This window comes from Ammospiza nelsoni, chromosome 9 (genome assembly GCF_027579445.1).
Source record: "Ammospiza nelsoni isolate bAmmNel1 chromosome 9, bAmmNel1.pri, whole genome shotgun sequence".
Taxonomy (NCBI): domain Eukaryota; kingdom Metazoa; phylum Chordata; class Aves; order Passeriformes; family Passerellidae; genus Ammospiza; species Ammospiza nelsoni.
This window is the reverse complement of record NC_080641.1, coordinates 9,396,300-9,416,770: the sequence shown is the minus strand read 5'-3', so window position 1 is coordinate 9,416,770 and position 20,471 is coordinate 9,396,300. Positions and strand designations below refer to the sequence as shown.

Here is a 20,471-nt window from a genome sequence, read left to right as displayed (position 1 = left end):
TGTAAAACAGAGCTGCTCTCTGTGCTGGCTTTGATGGAGCCAGTGCTCTCACAGTAGGAGTGGAGCCACAACCCAAGCGTGTACTGGGGGTTTTATTAACCTGCCACCCTTTGTCAGTGATCCCTCTTTAAAGGCACAAGGGGAGGGAAGGATTAGAACTGTGATTTTTATCTGCAAAATGGGCAAAAAGCGTTTGAGCAGCTCAGTAGAGAGAGATAATTTACTTAAAGGAGAAATAATAAAGGCACAGAGGAAAATTGAACTGCTCCAAGAGGAAATTGGGCTGTTGAACTCCACTGGAGTTCATCAGGAACTCTTCCAGCAGGCACCTCTGTGCTGCAAGCTCATCCTGGAGTCCCAAAAGCAGCCTTGGAGCTGGAGCAGTGATTAGTGCCCATTAAGGTTCAATTGGTGTCCAGTAAAGTGCTTTTGGCTACAGACTAATAATTCTTTATTTTTGAGGCTGCTTGATGTCGTGCATCACCCAGTGAAGGATTTTTCTGCTTTATTTTTTTGTCTCAGTTGAAACTGCAGATATTTCCTTGACCTTTCAGTGAGCTGGATGCAGTTTAGGTGAGGGTCTGACCACTGAAAACTTTAGTCATTTCACTTTTTCCTCCTCACCAATGGTCTTTTCCACTGTTCTGTGGCACGGACAAGCTAAAGCAGCAGCATAGAAGTCCTGATATTTAACATAAGTCATATAATATTATCAGGGGTTTCTAAAAATTTTTACTCAGTGTCACAGTCTTTTGGAAACAACTTTTATCCCTAGACTTTGCAAATTGCATTTTGAATTCCTGAATCTGGGTAGATTTCTAGATTAATTCCAAGTACTTGTAATAATCTGTCTTTCCCACCCCTAATTTATTTGTTAATTGCCCCATTCACTCTTTCTACCTAAGTCTTCAGCAGATGTCTTTGCTTGAGTCAGACAGATTCTTCAGCATTTCGGAAATCTTTTTTTGAGGCCCATACAGCAAGTTGTAGGATTGACAGAAATAGCTACCAGGATGGAACCTTCCTGCATCACTAAAAATGACTTCTTTGGGAGAAATAGGCAGATTATGGCTGTATTTCAGAGATGAATCTGAAGTTTTAACCCTTCTGTTAGAACCTGATTTTAAAACAGAGGATTCCTAAATGACGGAAAAAGAAAAAAGGGAAACATGGGAACAAATCCAAATGACGAATAAATAAATAAAAATAATAAGCAATTAAAATAAATATTATAATAATAATGATAATAATAATGGTGATAATAATGGTGGTAATTATAATGATAATTAATATGATGATGATAATAATAATAATAATAATAACAACAAAAATCCATTATTTGCCAAAAAAAGCACAAGAACCCTTTGTAGAGATGCACAGGCTAACTTTCATGTCCCAATCCTTAATTTTTCCATCTTTTCCCTCATGCCCTGTGGTGCACATGCATTGTGTGCTGTTGCTCCACCCTCTGGAGTGATGCTTTTCTGTGGTGCTGGTGCCCAGCTCTGGAGTGGAGATGCTGTGTAATTACTGAGCATTCCTGACTCTGTGCCTGGGAGAGGAGATCATGGGCCCTTAGGAGCTGTTGCTGCCCTTCTACAAAGTCTGGCTCCACCTGGTCCCAAGTTTTCCCTGCTGCTTCCAGTAATTTGGCATTTCCAAGCAGCAGCTCAAATCAATTTGTGCTTTGGAAGGACTGTATATTATGTTACTCTGCTATTTTTGGGGGACAATGCCTTTTTTTTGGAGCTTCTCCTCTGTTCCAGTGCTACTCTTGATGCAGGATCCCTGGGTGTAATTTAGTGAATGGTTTTAAAGGGCAATGGAGCAGTAACAATTTTTTATTATTTATTTTGGAGTCAGTATTGCTTAATCACACATTCAGTAAGTTTTTTCCCCAAGGGTTAGGCTTGTTTTTTTTTTCACAGATTTTCCACCTGAGCCTTGGCAGGAGGCAGGGTGACCAAAGCTGTTTTTTCCAAGGGAGACACTGAGGGTGTGGGAAATTGTTACCTGAGACAATGTGCAGGAGCTGTTCTAAGTAACCCTGCTAGAAAAAAGGTAGTGGAAAAAAAAGGGGTGAATCAGAGGTCTTGCAATCAAAAGGGAAAATTAGATAAAAAATGAAGAAAATTAAAAATAAACAGAACACTTGCTCTTGACAACAGCAAAAGGCAGCCCCTCAGTTCTTGATGAGTAATTTTTGTTTAGCAACAGGCTGAACAACTTCACATTCTTCCTCTGTGTGTGTGTGCTCTGGTGCCCCTGGCTGGCAGGTGGGACCTGCTGGAGGGCACTTTAAAAATGGGCTTTTAAACATGACACTCTCTCTTGCTGGGGTGTCACAACGTGGTGGCAGCAGCAACCAAACTGTGTAGGGTTTGGCTTCTGTGCCTTAAAGAGCTACAAATAAATAAAAATGCTATGCCTGGAAGTTCAGCTCTCGGCACTTGTGAAATAAAATAAAAAAGAACAGAGCTCAGGAAAAGGCAATTGGTGTCAGACTTCACCGTTTCACTCCCAAAGTCACAGATCTTTGAATTTAAGGACAAAAATAAAAGGCATTGCAGAAAACAAAGAGGAGGCAGGGAAGTTTATTGTTTGCTTAAGTGGCTTTTGGGGCTTTTTTTTGTGCTGTGTATTTCCTAAGCTGTAGAAGCATTTGAAGTGGGGAAACATCTTCAAGGAAGTGCAGTTTCCAAGCAGATTCCGATACATTTCCTGATCCAGCTCTTGAGACGTTTTCATGTAAACCGGCTTCTTGCACTCTGGGCATCGTCTGCAGTGAACTATACCCTCTTAAGTTTCCCTGCCGCCGATTTTAGCCTCGGAGCCAGCTGCTCGCAATCCGAGTTTTCTCAGGCGGCTTTTCCCAGGAGCGTCTCCGGCTGCCCACACCCCTCCCACCCCACCCCGCGTTCCTGCGCTGCCTCCCGGCTCCCTGGGACGGGAGAATGGATCGTGTGCCCGTCCGGGCTGGCTCCTGCCGCCGCTTTTGGGGAGCACCCGCGGGGCTGGCAGGGCAGGCGGCTCTCGGGGGGCGGCCGTCGGCCAGCCCGGGCCGGGCAGCTCCATAGGGAGCCTGGGCTGGGCTGGGCCCCGGCTGCGCGGGGAACAGAGCGCGGAGCCTCCGCTGCGCCTGCCCGGCATCCTGGCAGGACCATGGTGGAGCTGAGGGGATCCCCAGAGAATGCAGGGCACAGGTGAGGCACATCCCTCCGGACACGGCCGGATTTCTGCAGAGATATCCCTGCCCCGATATCCCTGCCCTGATATTCCTGCCCCGATATCCCCGCCGTGCTATTCCTGCCGCCTTATCCCTGCTGAGACATTCCTGCCGTGATTCCTGCCCCGATATCCCCGCCGCGTTATCCCTGCTGAGACATTCCGGCGTGATTCCCGCCGCGCTATCCCTGCCTCGATATCCCTGCCTCGATATTCCTGCCTCGATATCCCTGCCGCGATTCCTGCCGTGATTCCTGCCCTGATCCCAGCGGGGCGGGGTTGGCTGCGAGGCACAGAGGTGTTCTGCTGGAGGTTTAAATTACTTGGCTCAAAGCGACTAGAAACTTGCCGGGGTTTTGTCCCTGTTACATGTCTGTGCATTTTCTATTCATTTATGCATTTTCCTTTTATTCGTTGTTTCAGCTTGCTGCAAAGGTCTTTAAAGAGATACATTCCTTTACAGAGATGTTTATGTTGGTACTTTTCTGTTCACTGGTACAGAAATTAAGTGTTAGTATTAGAACAACGTGTAGATGCAAAGATGAAGAACAGGTTTTTGTAAACTGCTTAAAATCTATTTTGTTGCCACTAAAATCACAAGGTTTCTTTTTCTCCCTCTCCCTGAAAGCCCTTACTTTACCTAAGGTAGTACATTTTTAAATGTCATTGGATTTCTAGATAAGGCCATCATTTAAGGGCACCCTGTAGGAATATTTGTCAGAGTTTCCTTGTGGCAGGCATTATGAGATGTTTCCAGCATAGGAAGGATGTTGCCAACCTTGCTTCCTGTCCCCCAGAAAGTGATGGTAAATCAAAGCAGTTCAGGGAATCCTACAGGTTGCACATAAAAAACAAGAAGATTTGGTTTCCTTTCAATGTAAAGGACCCTGCCTTAGCAATGCTGCTTGCTTTTCCAGCAGATTTTGTCCTAAAATATATTAAGTGACAGCAAGCTAGAAAGCATTTAAGTTTCCTGCCTTTTGATATGGTTGAGCAGTTTCCAGTAGGTACAAAACCAATAAATGCTGTCTAAGGAACTGGGGAATGGAATCTCCTGAGTCAAATGTTTTCTACCTTGGAAACCTCCTTTAATAGGTGCTGATTACGACCTCCTCCTTAGTCATTTTCCTCCTCATCCATAGACAGGGTGAATACTAATTTACTAACTTGGAGAGACTGTTTTTGTTAGCCTGAACCAATGGGCTTGTTCTGCAGCTGCTTTTGAATTACATGATCAGAAAATGAAAACCTTCTGCCTCAGCTTTTTTTCAGACAAACTTGCAATTCTTTGAGAAAGCAAACTTTTGGCAAACTGCTCAGAAAAGTTCAAGGCACCACAATGCCTATTCCTTCCAAATTTTATTTAAGTGATTTTTGGGGTAGCTACCACGAGGTTGCCTTTAGAATTTCTTGTCTCTTTTTTGGGGCTCTTTCATATGATTAACATGTTAATAGGGTAGAGAATTAAGAGTACAATACAGGGGAGCTGTGGAAGGCAGATGTGAGCAGCAACTTACATTCCTGCAAATTCTTCATGTTGTTGCCCAGCTTTATCTGATATTCTGTGGGTACTCTTTCTCTCTTTAAAATCTCCAGGGAGGGAAAAAAAAGTGTAATTGCAATGAATACTTGAGGTGACTTGTGTCAGAAAGATCTGTCATGGCTCTTTAAAGCTCATGGGAACAAATCAGCTTCATTTGTGCATGAGCAGGAGGAAGGGACATTCTGCTGCACTGAGCCTTGTATTGCCGTTTTCTGATATCTGGGAGTCAGTGTAACGTGTAATATTGGAAGTCAAAGAATTTGGGGCTGCAGCAAATTACAGGGTGTGGATGGCATTTGTAAATGGCTCGTTGGCATCAAGAGACAGATTCATTCTCCAGCCTCTAGAGGTATGTACCTTGTCCAATTCTCCACAAAGGGAGAGCTTCCTTTTATCTAGATTTCTTGGCTAATTGGCATCAGACAGCACAAATGTTTTTTAGGAGGGCTAATATTGGTGGGATTTGAAACTGGGCCAGTGGCAGAAGGGAGACCTAATGATCCCCTTCCATTTAATTTTCTTTAGCTATGGGTGACTGCTTCTGGTAAGGGAGAGGGAAATCTGCACAGGAAGTCAGCAAGTAAATAATGCAACTACAGGCAGAACTCAAGGTTTCAGCACCTCCACATGTGAAATTGTCTACAGGCTAGGAGTGTAGATTTAATGGGAAATGGATTTAAAGGGAAATGATGGCGAAACTGTTGTGGTACACACGACTGTAAAAATTGGGTTACAGAGGAATGGCTGCTCCTCTGAGCAGGTGGTGGCAGCTACAAATGGCTGTGGTGAGTTTGTGTGGAACCATAGAACCATTAAGGTTGGAAATGATCTCCAGGATCATCAGCTCCAACTGTTACCCTGGCACCTCCGAGGCCACCACTAAACAATGTCCCTAAAGGCCACATGCACACATTTTTTAACACTTCCAGGTGACTCCACCACTTCCCTGGGCAGCCTGTTCCAGTTCTTCACCACTGTTTCAGTGAAGAAATTGCTCCTGATGCATTCTTGCTTAGCAGAATGGTGCTGATCCTTGGGCTGTGGGTCTGCTGTGGTAACATGTGATATTGCATTTTTCTTCTCCTGCACCTGCAGTGTGATGAGCAGGGACTTTAGGAGGGCAATGTTGTGATGTGAACACCTGCCAGAGAAGTGGAGCAGCTCTGCCAAAATGTTTCCTTAGAATCGAGTCTCTGGGCAACCTTCAAAAGTGCCACCAACCCACAAGCATTGAAAAATCAACATCTGGCTTTAAAAGAGAGGATTGAAACCATTTCTTTCTATTTATTTATCCATTTTCCTAATTGTTTTGATTCGTTTTGAGTAGGCTTCAGTTAGATTTCCACGCTCAGTCTCACTGAAACTGTTACAGACAGGTCCTTTCTCTAGAATAGATGTTGTAATTGTCTCCACATCTGTTTGGTTCCAGGGGTAATGGCTACAGAAAAATGCCAACTATACAAAAGAAAGCACAATTCTAATGCCAGCTTTCACAGCATTCATGCCCTTAAAGCCTGGCCCAGTATGTCCCAAGGTCACTCCAAAATGTCAGCTGTATTTTCTCCATACTGAGTGTCCAGGAGGAAGCTCTAAGATATTGCATCAGTCAGAAATTAAGGTCATGTCCACAATATGGAGGACTTGGTATGTCCTTGTAAAAATTCCTTCAACTCTGCAGTCTCTTCCCTTGCTGTGCTTCCTTCCTTCACCACCAAATCTGGTCCCTAATTTGGGAGCAGATTAAAAATCCCCTCCATATGTTGCCTTTCTTGCACCAATCCCCAGTGTTTGGCAGGGCCTTGGGCTTTGGCAGTTGCTGTATTTTGGTGCTTAGGCAGAGATTAGCATAGTCTTCCTATAAACACAGGTGGAACTGAGTGGTGAGAGGGAGGGAGACCATGATTCATGGGCAAGGGTAGGGAATCATGCTGCTGGTCACAGTCACTGGAGCATTCTCTGGAATGCTCCTGCTTTTCTGCTGCCTGGGAAGTGCCAGCCAGGTGCTTTGGGGCCACTGCACACTGAGAGCTTTTTGGTGGTGGTTTTCTGTCTCCTTAAGTGGTGTTAAAAATGCAGGTAATTTCTTTTTTAGTCTGTGCCAGTCATGGAGAGTTCAGCTCCCACCTGATGGTGTTGGCAAAGCTGTGGTTTCTTGATGCATAAAGGGAGCAAGCAGTGACCTGAGGGTGGAGTAAAGCTCCCTGCTGGCACGGCACCCTCAGCCCTGCTCTGCAGGAATCGCTGGTATTTGGGTTGTGCTGAAAGCAACAAGTTGGACTCGCTGTGGGAGTGCTATGAGAGGCTGTTACCTGGAGCCAAACCTTGGAGGAAGAGAGTAAATAATGCTTTAGTTGATTGGGCAGTTCCTGTGTGATCTGGCCAGAAGCTTAAGTGTCAGGGTCAGTAGGTCATCACATTGGTCATGGTGAGTGGAAGCCATCTGTGTGGGTGTCAGGCATTCTGATGGAACCAGAATGGTGCAGACTGAATGATAAGATACTTATTTCTCTCTCATATTTAGTTCTCTGCCATGTGAACTGTTTTTCTCAAAACTCTAGTTCTGTTATTCTATGAAGTCATAGAAGGACTCCAAACCAGCCACCACCCAAACCCCAGCCCCCACTAACTTGTTCTTTCATTTGTTTGCTTGTTGGAGATGTCGTCCAAATGAGTCTAAATAAGAAAAATCTATCCTGGGTGTTTCCCAGCTCTGGTTGAGCCTCTATGCCCAAGGAAAAACAGAAGGTCAGGAAATAATTGTAGAGACCAACATGAATGGTGGAAGCATGCCAACCAAACTGCCTTAATCAATTATTTTCACAAAATACAGCACTTGTGAACACATGAATTGTGCAAACTATGTGGCCTGCAAGGTGAGGAAGAAAAACTCCTGGGAAAAATGTTATTTTGTGAACGCCAGCATCAGAAATGAAGCACCCTTTACATTCTGCTATTTAAATATATATAGCTGGGTGTATTCATACTTTAATGCAAGATTTCTGTTGACATGAGGCATATGGTTCACAGTCTGGAAAGGCACTCCAGAGTGGATGGCTCTGTAAATAACATCTTGGCCCTAATTTGGAATTAAATTAGCTTAATATTTTTGGAGTGGTCATTAATAGGTACTTAGAAACTTGCAGTCCTGCTAGAAGTGTAACTTAGCTGAATCCCTTGGCTATTCTGAGGATACCAGGGAAGTTGGCTTGAGTACAAAAATGTAATTAAGTTGGTGTGGAAGTGGGAAAAAATACCTTATGGTTGTTCATCAGTGAAGTTCTGGAAATCCAACAGTTGTGCCCAGCTGAATTACCTGTATTGTTATATACTACAGAAGTTCAAGGTTTGTTGTTTATCTCACCTTCCTTTTGAGCCTTTCTGTCCCTATTTATCTTTCCAGGCTGTCAGCAGGCACAGCTTTCACTGCCCCTGGATTCCTCTGTGTTCCTGAAATTGTAATTTAGGAAATTATTTTTCCTGCCCCCCATCCTGAGTAAGCACTGGTAAAAGTCTCTGATCTCAGCTGGGCTGGGAAGGCTGATGGTACTCACTCTGGAAGGGAGGAGGACAATTACCCAGCTAAGTGACAATATTACACCAGTGTGCAGAGGTTGTCATCTGCAGCTGGCTAAGAGCTGTTGAGAGTAAGTGTAGAGATCAGTGACTGTGCTAAAATCATTTCATTAAGCAATCTGAAAGGATAAAACACTGGGCTATAATGTGTATGTGTGGGCTGGCACTTCATCAGCAGGGTTTCACTTTCCACAATAAATGAACTGGCTTGAAGAGAGACTTGAGTGTCCATCCATTTATTTTTTTTTTTTTTCTGATTAAAAAGGGCTTTCTGTGTGCTTTGCCATGCTCCAGTGGGGCTGTCCACATCTTCTCATGTCTGACATAAATCTGCTATTGATTTACACTGCAACAGAGTTATTCTGCTGGTAGCTTGTTCACAGGATCCTGTCACAGCACTACACACTGCTTTTGCTCAGGTAGCTTAAGCCAAAAAAGTTACCCATGTTCCAAAATAACTGTGAATACTCCCATCATGATTTCCTAATACAGACTGAGTTACTCAGCCTTGTCCACTGGGATCCTGTTGAACTAGATCACAGCTTGGTTAGGAGGCTGTTAGATTGTAATGCTGCTCCTCAAAGCAAAATTACTTTCATTATAGATAGGCACTTAAAATGATTTAATGAAGGAAATGGAGCCTTGTGCATATAGAATTGACATTTTTAGGTGTCTGGGAAACTTATTTTCAAGCCTGCTGCTTGTTCCATGCTGTGGGATTGAGAATAGGACTGGAAAGGTAGTACTGCTTTGCATTTTTCTGGGGCAAAGTGCTCAGATAACTCCTGTTATTTCCTGATGGGCAGGAATGAAGGTGAGTAGTTTTGCCTGACACATGACATTGTTCCAGAGGTTGGAGAAACAAACACTCATTGTTTCTATTCCCTCCTAAATTATCTGTAAGACATTTTATTAAGAATGACTTGGGTGTACAATATCTAACATATATTGCTGTAAGGACATCATCTCCTGCCTAAAGCAATATCCATCAGTCAGTCTGTCAGCACCTGTCCCTAGTGCATGTAAGACCCATTTTTCCTCTCCTTGAAAATGCCTCATGCAGAGAACATTAATACATTATGATTTATAATCCTACACTGACTATGTGCTTACAAAGCATCTGCATCACAAGGCATCTTTGCTCTATTATTTGCATATATTATGAATTCTCACTTACTAAAAATTCCCGTAGAAAACTCTGAGACTTATCCTTCTGGGTAGTTTCACTGATCAAGACAGCTGATTTGCTAATTTTTAAATTCACAGGATGGCAAAGCTGCTTAGCTTCACAGGTTCCAGACTCATAACTTCAGGAGAGTGATATTCGTGACAACTGCAGAGTTCAGTCAGGGGCTGTAATGCAGGAATTACCAGGGAGGGATGTAGACAAGTTTTAAATGATTGGTTTTTGTAAGATGCTCCAAAGCAAAAGGGCTTGCTTTAATTTCCAGACTTGAGAACTCATCTGCTTTTAGAACTCAGGGGTGAGGGAGATAAACCCAAACACTTTGAACAGGTTTTCTCATGTTCTCACCTGCTATACTGTGCAGCTACTGGTGCTAATTTTGGAAAGCAGTCTCTCAAGATGGATATTAACTGCTTCTTGTCCCTGTTTTTTGATTGGGGTTTTTTTTGTTTGTTTGTTTGTTTTGTTTTTTTTTTTTTTTTTAATTACTGCTTTGCTGACCCTTCCTGTCTCTCTATATTTTAATATTTTCCATACTTCTGCTCTGGTCAATAGAGCCATTTGCATCTGGATTTGCATTGGTTCAACAAACTCCCAGTGTAGGTAGGTCCCACAGCATGAAAATAAGTTAGTCATATTTTGAATAGTCTTCTCATGCTGATTTGCATTTTATCTTACAATCTGTCTGTCCTGGAAAATTTGGACAAGACTTTTTTTATGGTTTTTGGAAAGCTTTAGAGCACAAGACCTCCTTTAAGACAGATTTAAGAAGGTATTCACAATAAAAGTTCTGCTGTGAGCAGCACCTCCTGCAGCTGTGGAGCTGTCTCTGGCTTTCTTGCGCAGCAAAGGTTTTTAAATCAAAATCAATACTCCAGAGGAGTCTGAAGATATGTTTGAAGGAATTGTTTGAAACTAAGTGTTCAAAGTATGTAAGCAGATAGGACACTTCTGATCCCAGTGTTTGATAATGGTCTGTCAAAGCACACAAACCTCAGCCAGAGCCCAGTTTTGGGAGATGAGGCTGATAAATTCAGTCTTGGAACTAAGGAGCAATTTGCTAAGCAGAGTGGAGTTAACAATCGGAACAGCTTACAGGGGATCAGACAGGCTCTTTGTGGCTTTGTGAGGGTGTTGACAACTGGGGATCCTTTTTTCTGGAACCAGGTCTTTCTTCAGAGATAATTCAGGGAAGGGATGAAGTCACTGGGGGATGTTCTAAAGGTGTTTCAAGTCAGGTTAGATGGATCTGGTGTCTCTCGTACATCTTTTCTATCACTTCAAATTCCCAGCACTTCTGTGGGGACTGTGTTCATGACTTACTCTCTTACAAGGACTTTTTAATTCTTGCTTTTGTTCTGATGTCAGTCTCCACCTCCTGACAGTCCCTTGCAGGCAGGTGACTGTTGTATTGCACTGCATGTTAGTGTGACCTGTTAACCACACAAAATGAAGATAAATAATAGGGATGCATTTATGCAGGGTTTCCCCAGGAATGTTAACTCCCAGGAAAATCTGCTTATCAAAAACTTCACTGTCCTTTCAGTTCCTAGTTGCATCCTCCTGCCTGAAGTCTTTGCCAGTTCTAGTTCTATTTTTAACAAAGCTTTTTTTAATCTTCCCATGTTTTAAAACACTCCAATAAGCCAGTTTCTTATTTGATATGCAATATACTTCCTCTGCTATCATGAGCATTTTAAAATATTGGAAGGGATTAATAAAGCTAAATTATTACACAAGATGAGGCAGCCAGGGAGGAAAACAGGATCTGTATGTGATTTGTACTCCTAGAAAGGGTACAAAATTGGTAAGTGTTCATAGGAAATCAATACTCATAACTCTGTTTTCTCTAGAACCTTTTATTTATAGAGAAGATAGTAAATATTGCAAGTTTTTAATGGAAAGACACCCAGGTGATTGCGAGTACAGGATTTGATTAGGGAACTATAAGAAAGGAGTTGCAATTTTAATTTCATATTGACCAACCAGATAGACCAAAATAACTATCTAATCCTTTCTGGAAAAGTTATTTAATTCCATTCTTGTTGCAAGTAGATTTACATCATCAGTTTGCACAGTCTTAAAGAAAAGGTTCTACTTGTGGAAGTTGGACAAAATGTGATCCTCCCACACACAGAGGGAAATCTGTTGGAACAGTTCATTAAAAAAATTAATCAGCCCTTTTTGCACAGGTGGAAAATCTGTCTATCACAGGATTTTATGTGATGTAGGAAATGTTTCTGGGTTTCCATCCCAGCCATGGGATACAGCTGCACTTGTTCAGTGGGAACAGGAGGACAGCTCTGCTCAGTCTGGCATGCTGCTGGGGTACCTGGCTCCTGACTGCCTGTCCCATGTTCCCTCATTAACTGGGAATTCTATAGAGCATCTGCCCTGCTTGGCAGGTGTTTCATGAAAATATCTGTCCTGCACAAACAATACTTGCTACAGTTTGTCTTAGTAATTGGAATTTTCCTCCCTGCTGGGACTTGATAGCTCTTTTTTTTTTCCCAATTCATTTGTTACTTGGTATCTAATTTTTTGCTTTGCTGATCTAATGGCTTTTTGGTGTAGCTTGGGTTTTAGTCAGTGGTCAGCAAATATCCCTGTTTGTAATAGGGACTGGCAAGTGTATGAATTATTTAAAATAAAGACAGGTTCAGAAACTGGTGAGCAAAAGGCAGCTGTCTCTTTAAAGAGTGCAGTTTGATCAGAGCATCAGCCCCATCCCCTGAGGACAAAGGCAATTTTGATTTGTGGGGCCCAGGAGTCCCTCACTTACCAGGATTCGTCACTGCTCGTGCATGTGTAAACCTGCAAAGCGCTCTTTTGTGTGGAATAAATCTTACACTGTAAATCCTGCACATTAAATGTGACCCCTCATAAAGTCACAGCAACGAGGCTTCACTGCAGAGCCAGCTCGCTGTCCAGGCAGGGCAGAGTTATTTCCTATTTACCTTGGTTTTGTTGGTTTTTTTGGGTTTTTTTTTTTTTTTTTAGATAAATAACCACCCTTCAGTGCTGATTGCTTGGTTTTAATTTTTTTTTAGATAAATAACACCCATCAGTGCTGATGGCTTGGTTTTTATTTTTTTTTAGATAAATTACCACCCATCAGTGCTGCTGGCTTCTTTGAGCCCCCAGGATTGCTGCTGTGTCCTTACCTGTCTCTGTGGCAGTGGGGGCTGAGTCCAGCAGGGCTGTGGCTGTGCTCGGGGCTGAGGAAGAGGAGGGATTCCCCCTGTCGTGGTGCTGAGGAAGAGGAGCAGTTCCCTGTCCGTGCTGCTGCTGGCAGCCAGCAGCAGATTCCATTATTGCCGATCAATGCGCCGCCATGCAGGAGGAGGGGAGAGGGAGGGGTGGGAGCTTCCTATTCACACATTGATCAACCTGCCATTGCATGAACAAATTCATTGCAAGGAAGGCTGGGATGCTGGGATAATAGCTGGAGCAGGAAGGGGCTTGTAAACAGGGGAATGCAGGCTCGTTACAAGTGGGGAGGGGATTTAAATTGCCTCTGAGCTTGCTGGGTTGTTTTTTTTTTTTTCCTAGCATAAAGCACAATACCTGAGCCTTCAAACAAAGCCAACACTGTGAGGAGTGGTAGGGCTACATTGCACTTAGCTGATGAGCTATTGTGCTGACTTATTTGAGCTTCTTTAGCACTGATGTGTTTCTACTTTTTACTTAAGTTGATTCTGTCATAACCTGCTGCCTCTTCTGGATTTGGAGACCTCAGTGTCCCCTGCTTCCCTTTTTTGTCTTCTCTCTGTTCCTGCTTGGACTGAAACCTGCCACAAAGGGACAGGTACAAATCCCAGTTGCTGCTCCCACCCATGCCTGCCGTGGCAGAGGTAGGGTTGGGAGAACAGGGCAGATCAGGCTCCCATGTTTGCCAGTGTAGGCTGTAACTGGAGTACTGGAACCCCAAGACCATCAGCTCCTCCCCATCCTTCCTACCCTGCTTCGATCACTTACTGTGTTCTGTATGGAAAAGTTTTCTGGCTGGAGAATAAGTCTGCTTTCTCCTGGGCATGTGGCTGAATGGCTGGATAGCAGCACTGAAGATGAGAAAAGCCTTCTCTCGTTCCTTGGTACGGTAGGGTACAAACTGCATTTTTGGGGTTTTAACACTTTACTGGGAAACTTTACCACTTTGGTGCTTAATTTCTTTGGTGTTTCTGTTACCTGACCTTAATTCTTTTTAGGAGCTTTTAAGTGGTGTCAAGTTTTAATTAAACTTGGTTGCAGCATGTTTGAAATAGTTACAAACACACTGGGCAAGGGTTACCTTGTAAATGGGCATGTGCCCTGCAGCCAATGAACTGAACTGGATAAACAATATTATTTACTGCTCTGGTTTTCTTCTCTGTGCCTTTTGACAAGCTGATCACTGGGCTCAGTCCACTTCCTCTCATTTCTGTCAGCTTGCCTGACTTCTGAACTGTGTGATGGCAGCAAGATAAATCAGGGGAGGCTGCTCAAAGTTTTTCTTCTTAAGAGAAATGTGCAGATGCATTTAGAATAAAAATTCCCAAGTGGTGTCTAACTGTGGGACCAGGTTTAGGGTTCACTGGCACCTCTTGGATATCTGCAGTGCATTGTGTCTTTTCCTGTGTCCATAACAATAATTCCTGCTGCTCAGGGACAAAATCCCGCCACAGAGCAAGAAGTGCTGAGGCTGGGAGCATCTTTCTGGGCCATGGAGAGGAGCAGGCAGGAGCTGTTGAGCTTTGGTGTGTTCAAGAGCCAGCGGGGCTGTCCCAAAGGATTGCTGTGGGATAGCAATAGAATGCCTCTATTCACAGCCCTTTTACAGACAGTGAAAAGATTGGTTTGGAAAGCTGTGGCTCAAGGCTGTTGTTTAATAACGAGGACAATAAATATTGATATCATACTAATGTGTGTTTAAGTCATAAGCCTCTAAACAAATTAGGCTGCAGGAACAAGTTACCATGCCTCAGCTGATCCGTGTTAATTGTCTGTGTGCAATCTCTGCAGCAAACACAAGGTAATTTGAATTAGCAGGGGCAGTCCAAGATCATTAGGAGCTAACGAGAACATCAGCATCTCCAGGTCATGGGCAGCAGCTCCTTGTCTCTGCTTTTGTGTTGGCGCTGTTGTGCTGGCAATTTGTTTGGCTGTGTGTGGAGTCAACCATAAAGGGAGGTTTCAGAGGCTGCTCCATGGGGAGGTCAGAAAGGAGCAACTATCCCAAATTTTGTACAGCCAGGCAGAGGATGTGTTGAGCAGTTTAGGGATGTGCATCTGCTTCATTTCTGACTTGGTTTGCAGAGCTGGAGGATTTGTTCTTCTGCTTCAAAGTGAATGCATCAGTGTAAGCACAGCTAATGTTGCACTCAATGCCATTACAGTTTCCTCCAAACTTTCAGGGAAAATAAATTGTGGAAGTTTTTACTTGAAGCCCTCAAATTATTCTTTCCTGTGATATCTGTGCCTTTTCTTCCAGTCTCCTCTAGTGTTCCCCTGCTTCACATGTTAGGTCTTGTCTTTCAGACTGTAAAGTTATTTAGGAATCAATGACTTAAGAATCTTTTAAGCGACTTTTTGTGTCATTTAGGTTGCTTTCTATGCACCTTCCATACTGGGCACTGATTCAATTATACCTTTTTTTTTTATATGCCAGCACAATGCAGGTGTCTAACACCAACAGAATTGCCTGTCTGTAAATTTAAAATCTTTTATAGTTACCTGGGTCATCTTCCAAGACTTATCTGATCGACTCAGTCCCTGGTAAAGCACAGTAAGTTCTTTTCAAACCCCTGCTAATGGACTGGGAGAGTTTTTGATCATAGTTTGTATCTAGCAATTGTTTGATGCTGGAGTTCTACAGCCAGTGAGCTTTGCAAGGTTCCCTTTGTATTTCCCTTTCCAGGCCTGGCAGCTTTTGTGCACTTCAGTGTCCTGAAACTTGGTTGCATTCACTCTGATGTATCTTCTTGTGATTGTTTTCCCTGTCTGGTTGCCTTGATAAATGTGGAAAAGCTATCTCTGCAAATTTCCATTTTTTCATTTAAGTTATACCTTGCAGGATTTGCATACTGTATTTTAGTCAGAATACAAACTTGGACTTCAGGACTTAAAACAGATTAGGGGGTTTGAGTGTTCTTTTACCTTAGGTGTTTTGTACAGGCATTTAGTGAAATTTTTATGATAATCTGTGGATTGGGCCCAAGTCTGAACTCTCTCCAAGTGAGCAAAATGAGAGAGAATGCTTATTGCAAGATAAAACATTAACATTTTTATTTACTTTTATATGAAGCTTCCTATTTCACTAGGTAATCCCCATCAGAAAAATGCTGTTGGAAACACTTCTTCCTCTTCTTGTTCTTCCTTCTATATCTGCAGATAATTCCTAGCTGGTGTGGCTGAACCAGAAAGCTGGGTTTGTTTAGTGTCTGCTTCTCCCACCTGGAGAAAAAGCTCTTCACAGTGAAAACACAAATTTCCACCACAGCAAATGTTCCAAGTGGCCCCAGAGCCCTGTGGTGACCAGAGGGCACTGAGGCTACCCCACTGTGGCAGAGAGGTTCCCTTCAGAGGAGGGCACCCTCACCACTGCTCCATGTAGTAAGTGGCACCTGGCTTACACAAACCTTCCTCCTGGCTTACGGAACAAGCTTTGGTGTTGCTGTGGGTGGAGAGTGGCTCAACAGGATGGGAGAAGAGACCTACCTGCATTATATCCTTGGGCAGTTCCCTCCTCAGAGGCATCTGCCACTGCACAGTAATTGGCTCAGCTAATTAGGAAATGACTGTTGCTATGTAATGTGTAAATAGTTATTTGGAGAAATACTTATTTCCCTAAGTATTACTGGTATCACCAAGATATCAGGTGATAAAAGTGACCCATTGGGATGTTTACAACTCATTTGTTTGATGGTATGGTGGAAAGTGTCCCTGCCTGGATGATCTTTAAGGCCCGTTCAATCCCAAACCATTGTAAGATTCTACAATTTTTTTGTTAAAGATTGAAATGGGGAGGAGCTGTCAGGTGGGTTTTCTTCCCTTTTGCCTTTTTTTTTTTCCTTTTCTTCCCAGAAACAGATGGGCTGATAATGCTTTCAGGTTGTTTTGATGGATAAACAATGTGATCTGTCTGTAGGCTTGCTCCCTGAGAGTGAGCAATGCAGAAAGCACTTGTAATTTAATACTAAGCTGATGAGAGGTGCATTGATTTTTGCAGCAGGTGAAGATTATGCAAGAGTAGCCTCAAGCATTACTAGTGGAGCAGGGGAGGGAACCGTCTTAATTTTTTGCCTGGTGGTGACAGTATAGATTTCTTTCTCAAGACTCAGCAAAAATGCTGCTCTACAGGCGTCATAGCAAGTTGCTTCAGCTTTTGATTTACAGTTAATATATCCCGACAATTTTGCTGTATGTGGGTCTTCCTTTTCCTAGGGACTAAGTGTGTCTATTTGCTCTTGTTTTTTAGAAGGAGAAGAGAGGGAAAGGTAGTTTTTATTTTTAGTTCACTGCAGGCACCTAGTGAATATTTCATTTTCCCTTCCCCATTTGGTACACTTCTGTGATGGTGTGAGAAAAGAAGAAACTCATTTTACTGATGAAATGCCAACATTTTATTTGCAGAAAAGTTGGATTGCTGCTGGGGGGATGTTGGGGAGGAGAGGGAAGGTGGGGGAGCCAGGCACATTCCTTGTGGCAGCTTTTCAACTCCATTCAGTTTAAAGTTAAGCTGTTCCCCAAACTGCCCCTCCTGCAGAACGTGTTGTGGAAAATAGTGAGGAATTAGTGCTGGTGTTTCCATTTATGACTCAGCAAAGTTAACAGAGTGTTTTAAATTACCGGGGCAGCTTTGATGTGATTTCCTGCTCGTGAGGAGCGGAGGAAGCCAAACCTCTTACGTTACTGCTTCCTAGTCAGAGTGAGATCAAAGGTGCTCACTCTAGCCCCGTTCCAATGGAATAATACATCAATCCCGTTTGCCTTTTTTACATGGACATGGGAATGGCAGAGACAATTCTTTAAATCCTGGGCAGAGCAGTACTTACAGGTGCTGCAGAAAATAAAGTTTCCCTTCATCTAGGCCAGGGAGGCAGCTGGTGATAGGAAAGTGCACAGTCAGGTAAAACTGGCAGCACTGCAAAGGCTCCTGAGCTGCTGGGACTGACGGACTCGAAAACCTTGGGCTGGACTGGCCCTGCTCCAAGTGCTTTGTTCTCCAAGGGTGCCCTGGTGGGGACTCACCCCGCAGCTCTGGAGCAGGTGATGCTGTAGCAGAGCCGGTGCTGCTCCGGAGGAGGAGGAGGAGGGCTCTCCCCACAGGGCATCTCTCTCTCCTTGCTGCTCCCGCTGGCTCTGGCGGGCCGGGATGGGCTCGGTGGGTGCGGGCAGGGCTGGGGCATCGCCCCACAGCCGGCTGTGCCTCACCACACCTGTGTGTGCTGGGCTCTGCCCGGTCCCCAGGCTGCTCCCCCGCTTAGCACTCCTTTCCCCAACAGCGAGGGGCTCCATGTCAGCAGTTTGCTTTTGTTAAAAGATAAATATCTGCCGAGTGAGACACTAATACTGCAGGGTCCGGATTCCTTCGCCTCTCCTCCTCTGTGCTCCATTTTGTCAGTCTCCAAGCATCCATGGGAGAGACGTATCATAACTCTGCTGAAATCAAAATCCGGCGTGCAAAGGCATCACAAGTAATGCTATCCCTGAAGAAAGCTTCTCTCCTTTTTTTTCCCCGGCTCTTTGGAGGAGAACGCCGCTCTCGTGGCACCAGCTGGCTGTCTCTCCCTATAAACCTTGCTTTTCGCTGCCGTGGATCAGGATGCTCAGGGAAAATTTCGGCAGCGGAGGGAAGGCGGCAGTTGGGCGGCTGTTAATAGCCTGAAAGTAACTAATGAGGATGTGCAGCCGGAGCGATTGATTGAGGAGCTGCAGTCAGTGCTGGGCGCTGCTGCTGCCGCTCCGCTCGCTGCTCCCCGCCAGGGAGGGAGGCAGGCAGGGCGGTCCGAGCACCGCGATCCCTCCGGGGCCGGCCACGGATCCCCGGGGCCGGCAATGGAACTTGAGGCAGCGTCTGGCTCTTGAAAGGACAACGGCAGGAGTCAGAATGTCCCTGCCCGGAGTCACGGCTTGCTCCTGCTCTTTAAGGTTCAGAAGATAACAATGGACTTTCTGCTAGGAAGTGGTTTTTTCCCTCCCCGTGTCGGGGGGTGTTTTGTGAAGCTGGATTCTTTAAAGTCTGGCAATTGAGCTGGAGATGGGCAGCACTTGTGATAAAGGTATCTCTATGCATACATATGCATATCTAGCTCTATATAAAAATGCATAGACGTGTGTTTGTGGAGAGGTTTTTAATGCTGTGTGTACTTTGTTATGCTGTTATTCCAGTATTTGTACAGTCAAAGACTAGTGCAGCTTTTATGAATATTCGTGCTCATCAGATCGGTCTGCATGGATTTAAGATGCCAAAGTCATGTCTTAGTAAGGTCATACAGCCAGAACAAGGAGAAATTGACCTATTTTTTTTTTATCTGCAGAGATATATATGTCATATTACCAGGCACTTATAAGTCTTCTGCTGGTTGCATGCTTTGAGCAAGTAGTGGGATCATACAGGACCGAACTTTGACCTTTGCTGAATTGCATTCAGCTGGGACTAAAACTGAGCTTCCCTGGGTCTTGGTTAGAGTTTTCTCTTAATTGCTGCACTGCTTACATTAAAAAATTAATTCTAAAACAAAATAGATTTAAGTTCTCTGAATACTGTCTCTCAAACAGTAACAGAATATTAAGTATGGCCAGGTATCTTCCACAGTCAAATCAGATTCAGAACCTTGAATCTGCCAGTGAAAATGCCATTGTAGGTTAACAAGGGAATAAGATACAGGTAAATAGAGGTGGGTTCATTCAGCAGCTTAGTAATGCACTCAAAACTTTCCTGAGGCTCCTGTCCTAGAGAGCACAAAGCCTGACTATTCCACACCCCCGGGCACCCTTTCACCACCTTGTTCTTCTCTCCCTCAGAGGTCCCAGCAGAGAGATCTCCTCGCAGACGGAGCATCTCGGGGACCAGCACCTCTGAGAAAACCAACTCCATGGATGTCCCGAACACTTCTCCTTTCAGAGTACCAGTAAGTGTGCCTGCCCTGCACTGGGGCATTGTCTCATTGCATGGGAGGAGGACATTCAAATATCAGTGTACAGCCAGGCTGGGGGAGCCTGGGGGCAGAGGGATATTTGGTTAATATTGCCGGTAGACCAAGAGGTTTTGCTATCATATATTATCAGTAAGATTCCTGATGTATCCCTAACTTGCTCCTTTTCATTGCCTTGATGTGAATTTGCAGATAGAGAAGCATCAGTGTTAATGTAGGCAGCGACCTATATAAATACTTTTGAAGTCGCCTCCAGGGATTGCATTCCATATTCAATCCTGACAAGGAAACAAGTTCCTTTAGGTTGGTTATTTTTCCCTCTTGCCAGTGAAGTACATAGAAAATTGAAATGATTTTATAGTTTATTCCGAAGCTGATGAAATTTCTGCAGGTGCCTTAATTCCTCTTTAGCTCTTTGGGGTTTGTCTTGAGTTTGGTTGGCTGTGAGTCTGCATGAGAGTGGTTCAGTTACAGCCTGGGTTTTGCTTGGGCAGTCTTTGGTCAGTGTGTCCAGGAGCAAAAAGGCATTTCTATTATTAGACTGAAGGCAAATGCTTCAAGTTAAAATGAGGTGCCCAGTAATTTTCAACAATATTTGTTCATGTTTTAAAATATCTAACTTGAATATTGTGAATGTTTTCATGCTCTCCTTTACTTTTGGCAAGCAATCTTTGTACTTCAGAATAAATCCTGCATCATGTCATTTTAAAAATAAAATTTAAAAACAGCCAAAAGATTTAATGAGACTTATTTAAATTATTCAAGTATTAAGGTTGGTCAGAGTGTAGAGAATACATGGTGTTTGAAG

General features: G+C 43.8%; 1 protein-coding gene across 1 annotated transcript in view; it reads left to right on the top strand.

Annotated features, from left to right (window-relative positions):
* Positions 1 to 20,471, top strand: part of RASAL2 (RAS protein activator like 2) — a 164,788-nt gene that overhangs the window by 97,998 nt on the left and 46,319 nt on the right. Inside the window, exon 4 of the mRNA XM_059477872.1 lies at positions 19,533 to 19,639. Coding sequence (XP_059333855.1) covers positions 19,533 to 19,639 — 107 coding nt within the window. The remainder of the gene's footprint in view (positions 1 to 19,532; positions 19,640 to 20,471) is intronic.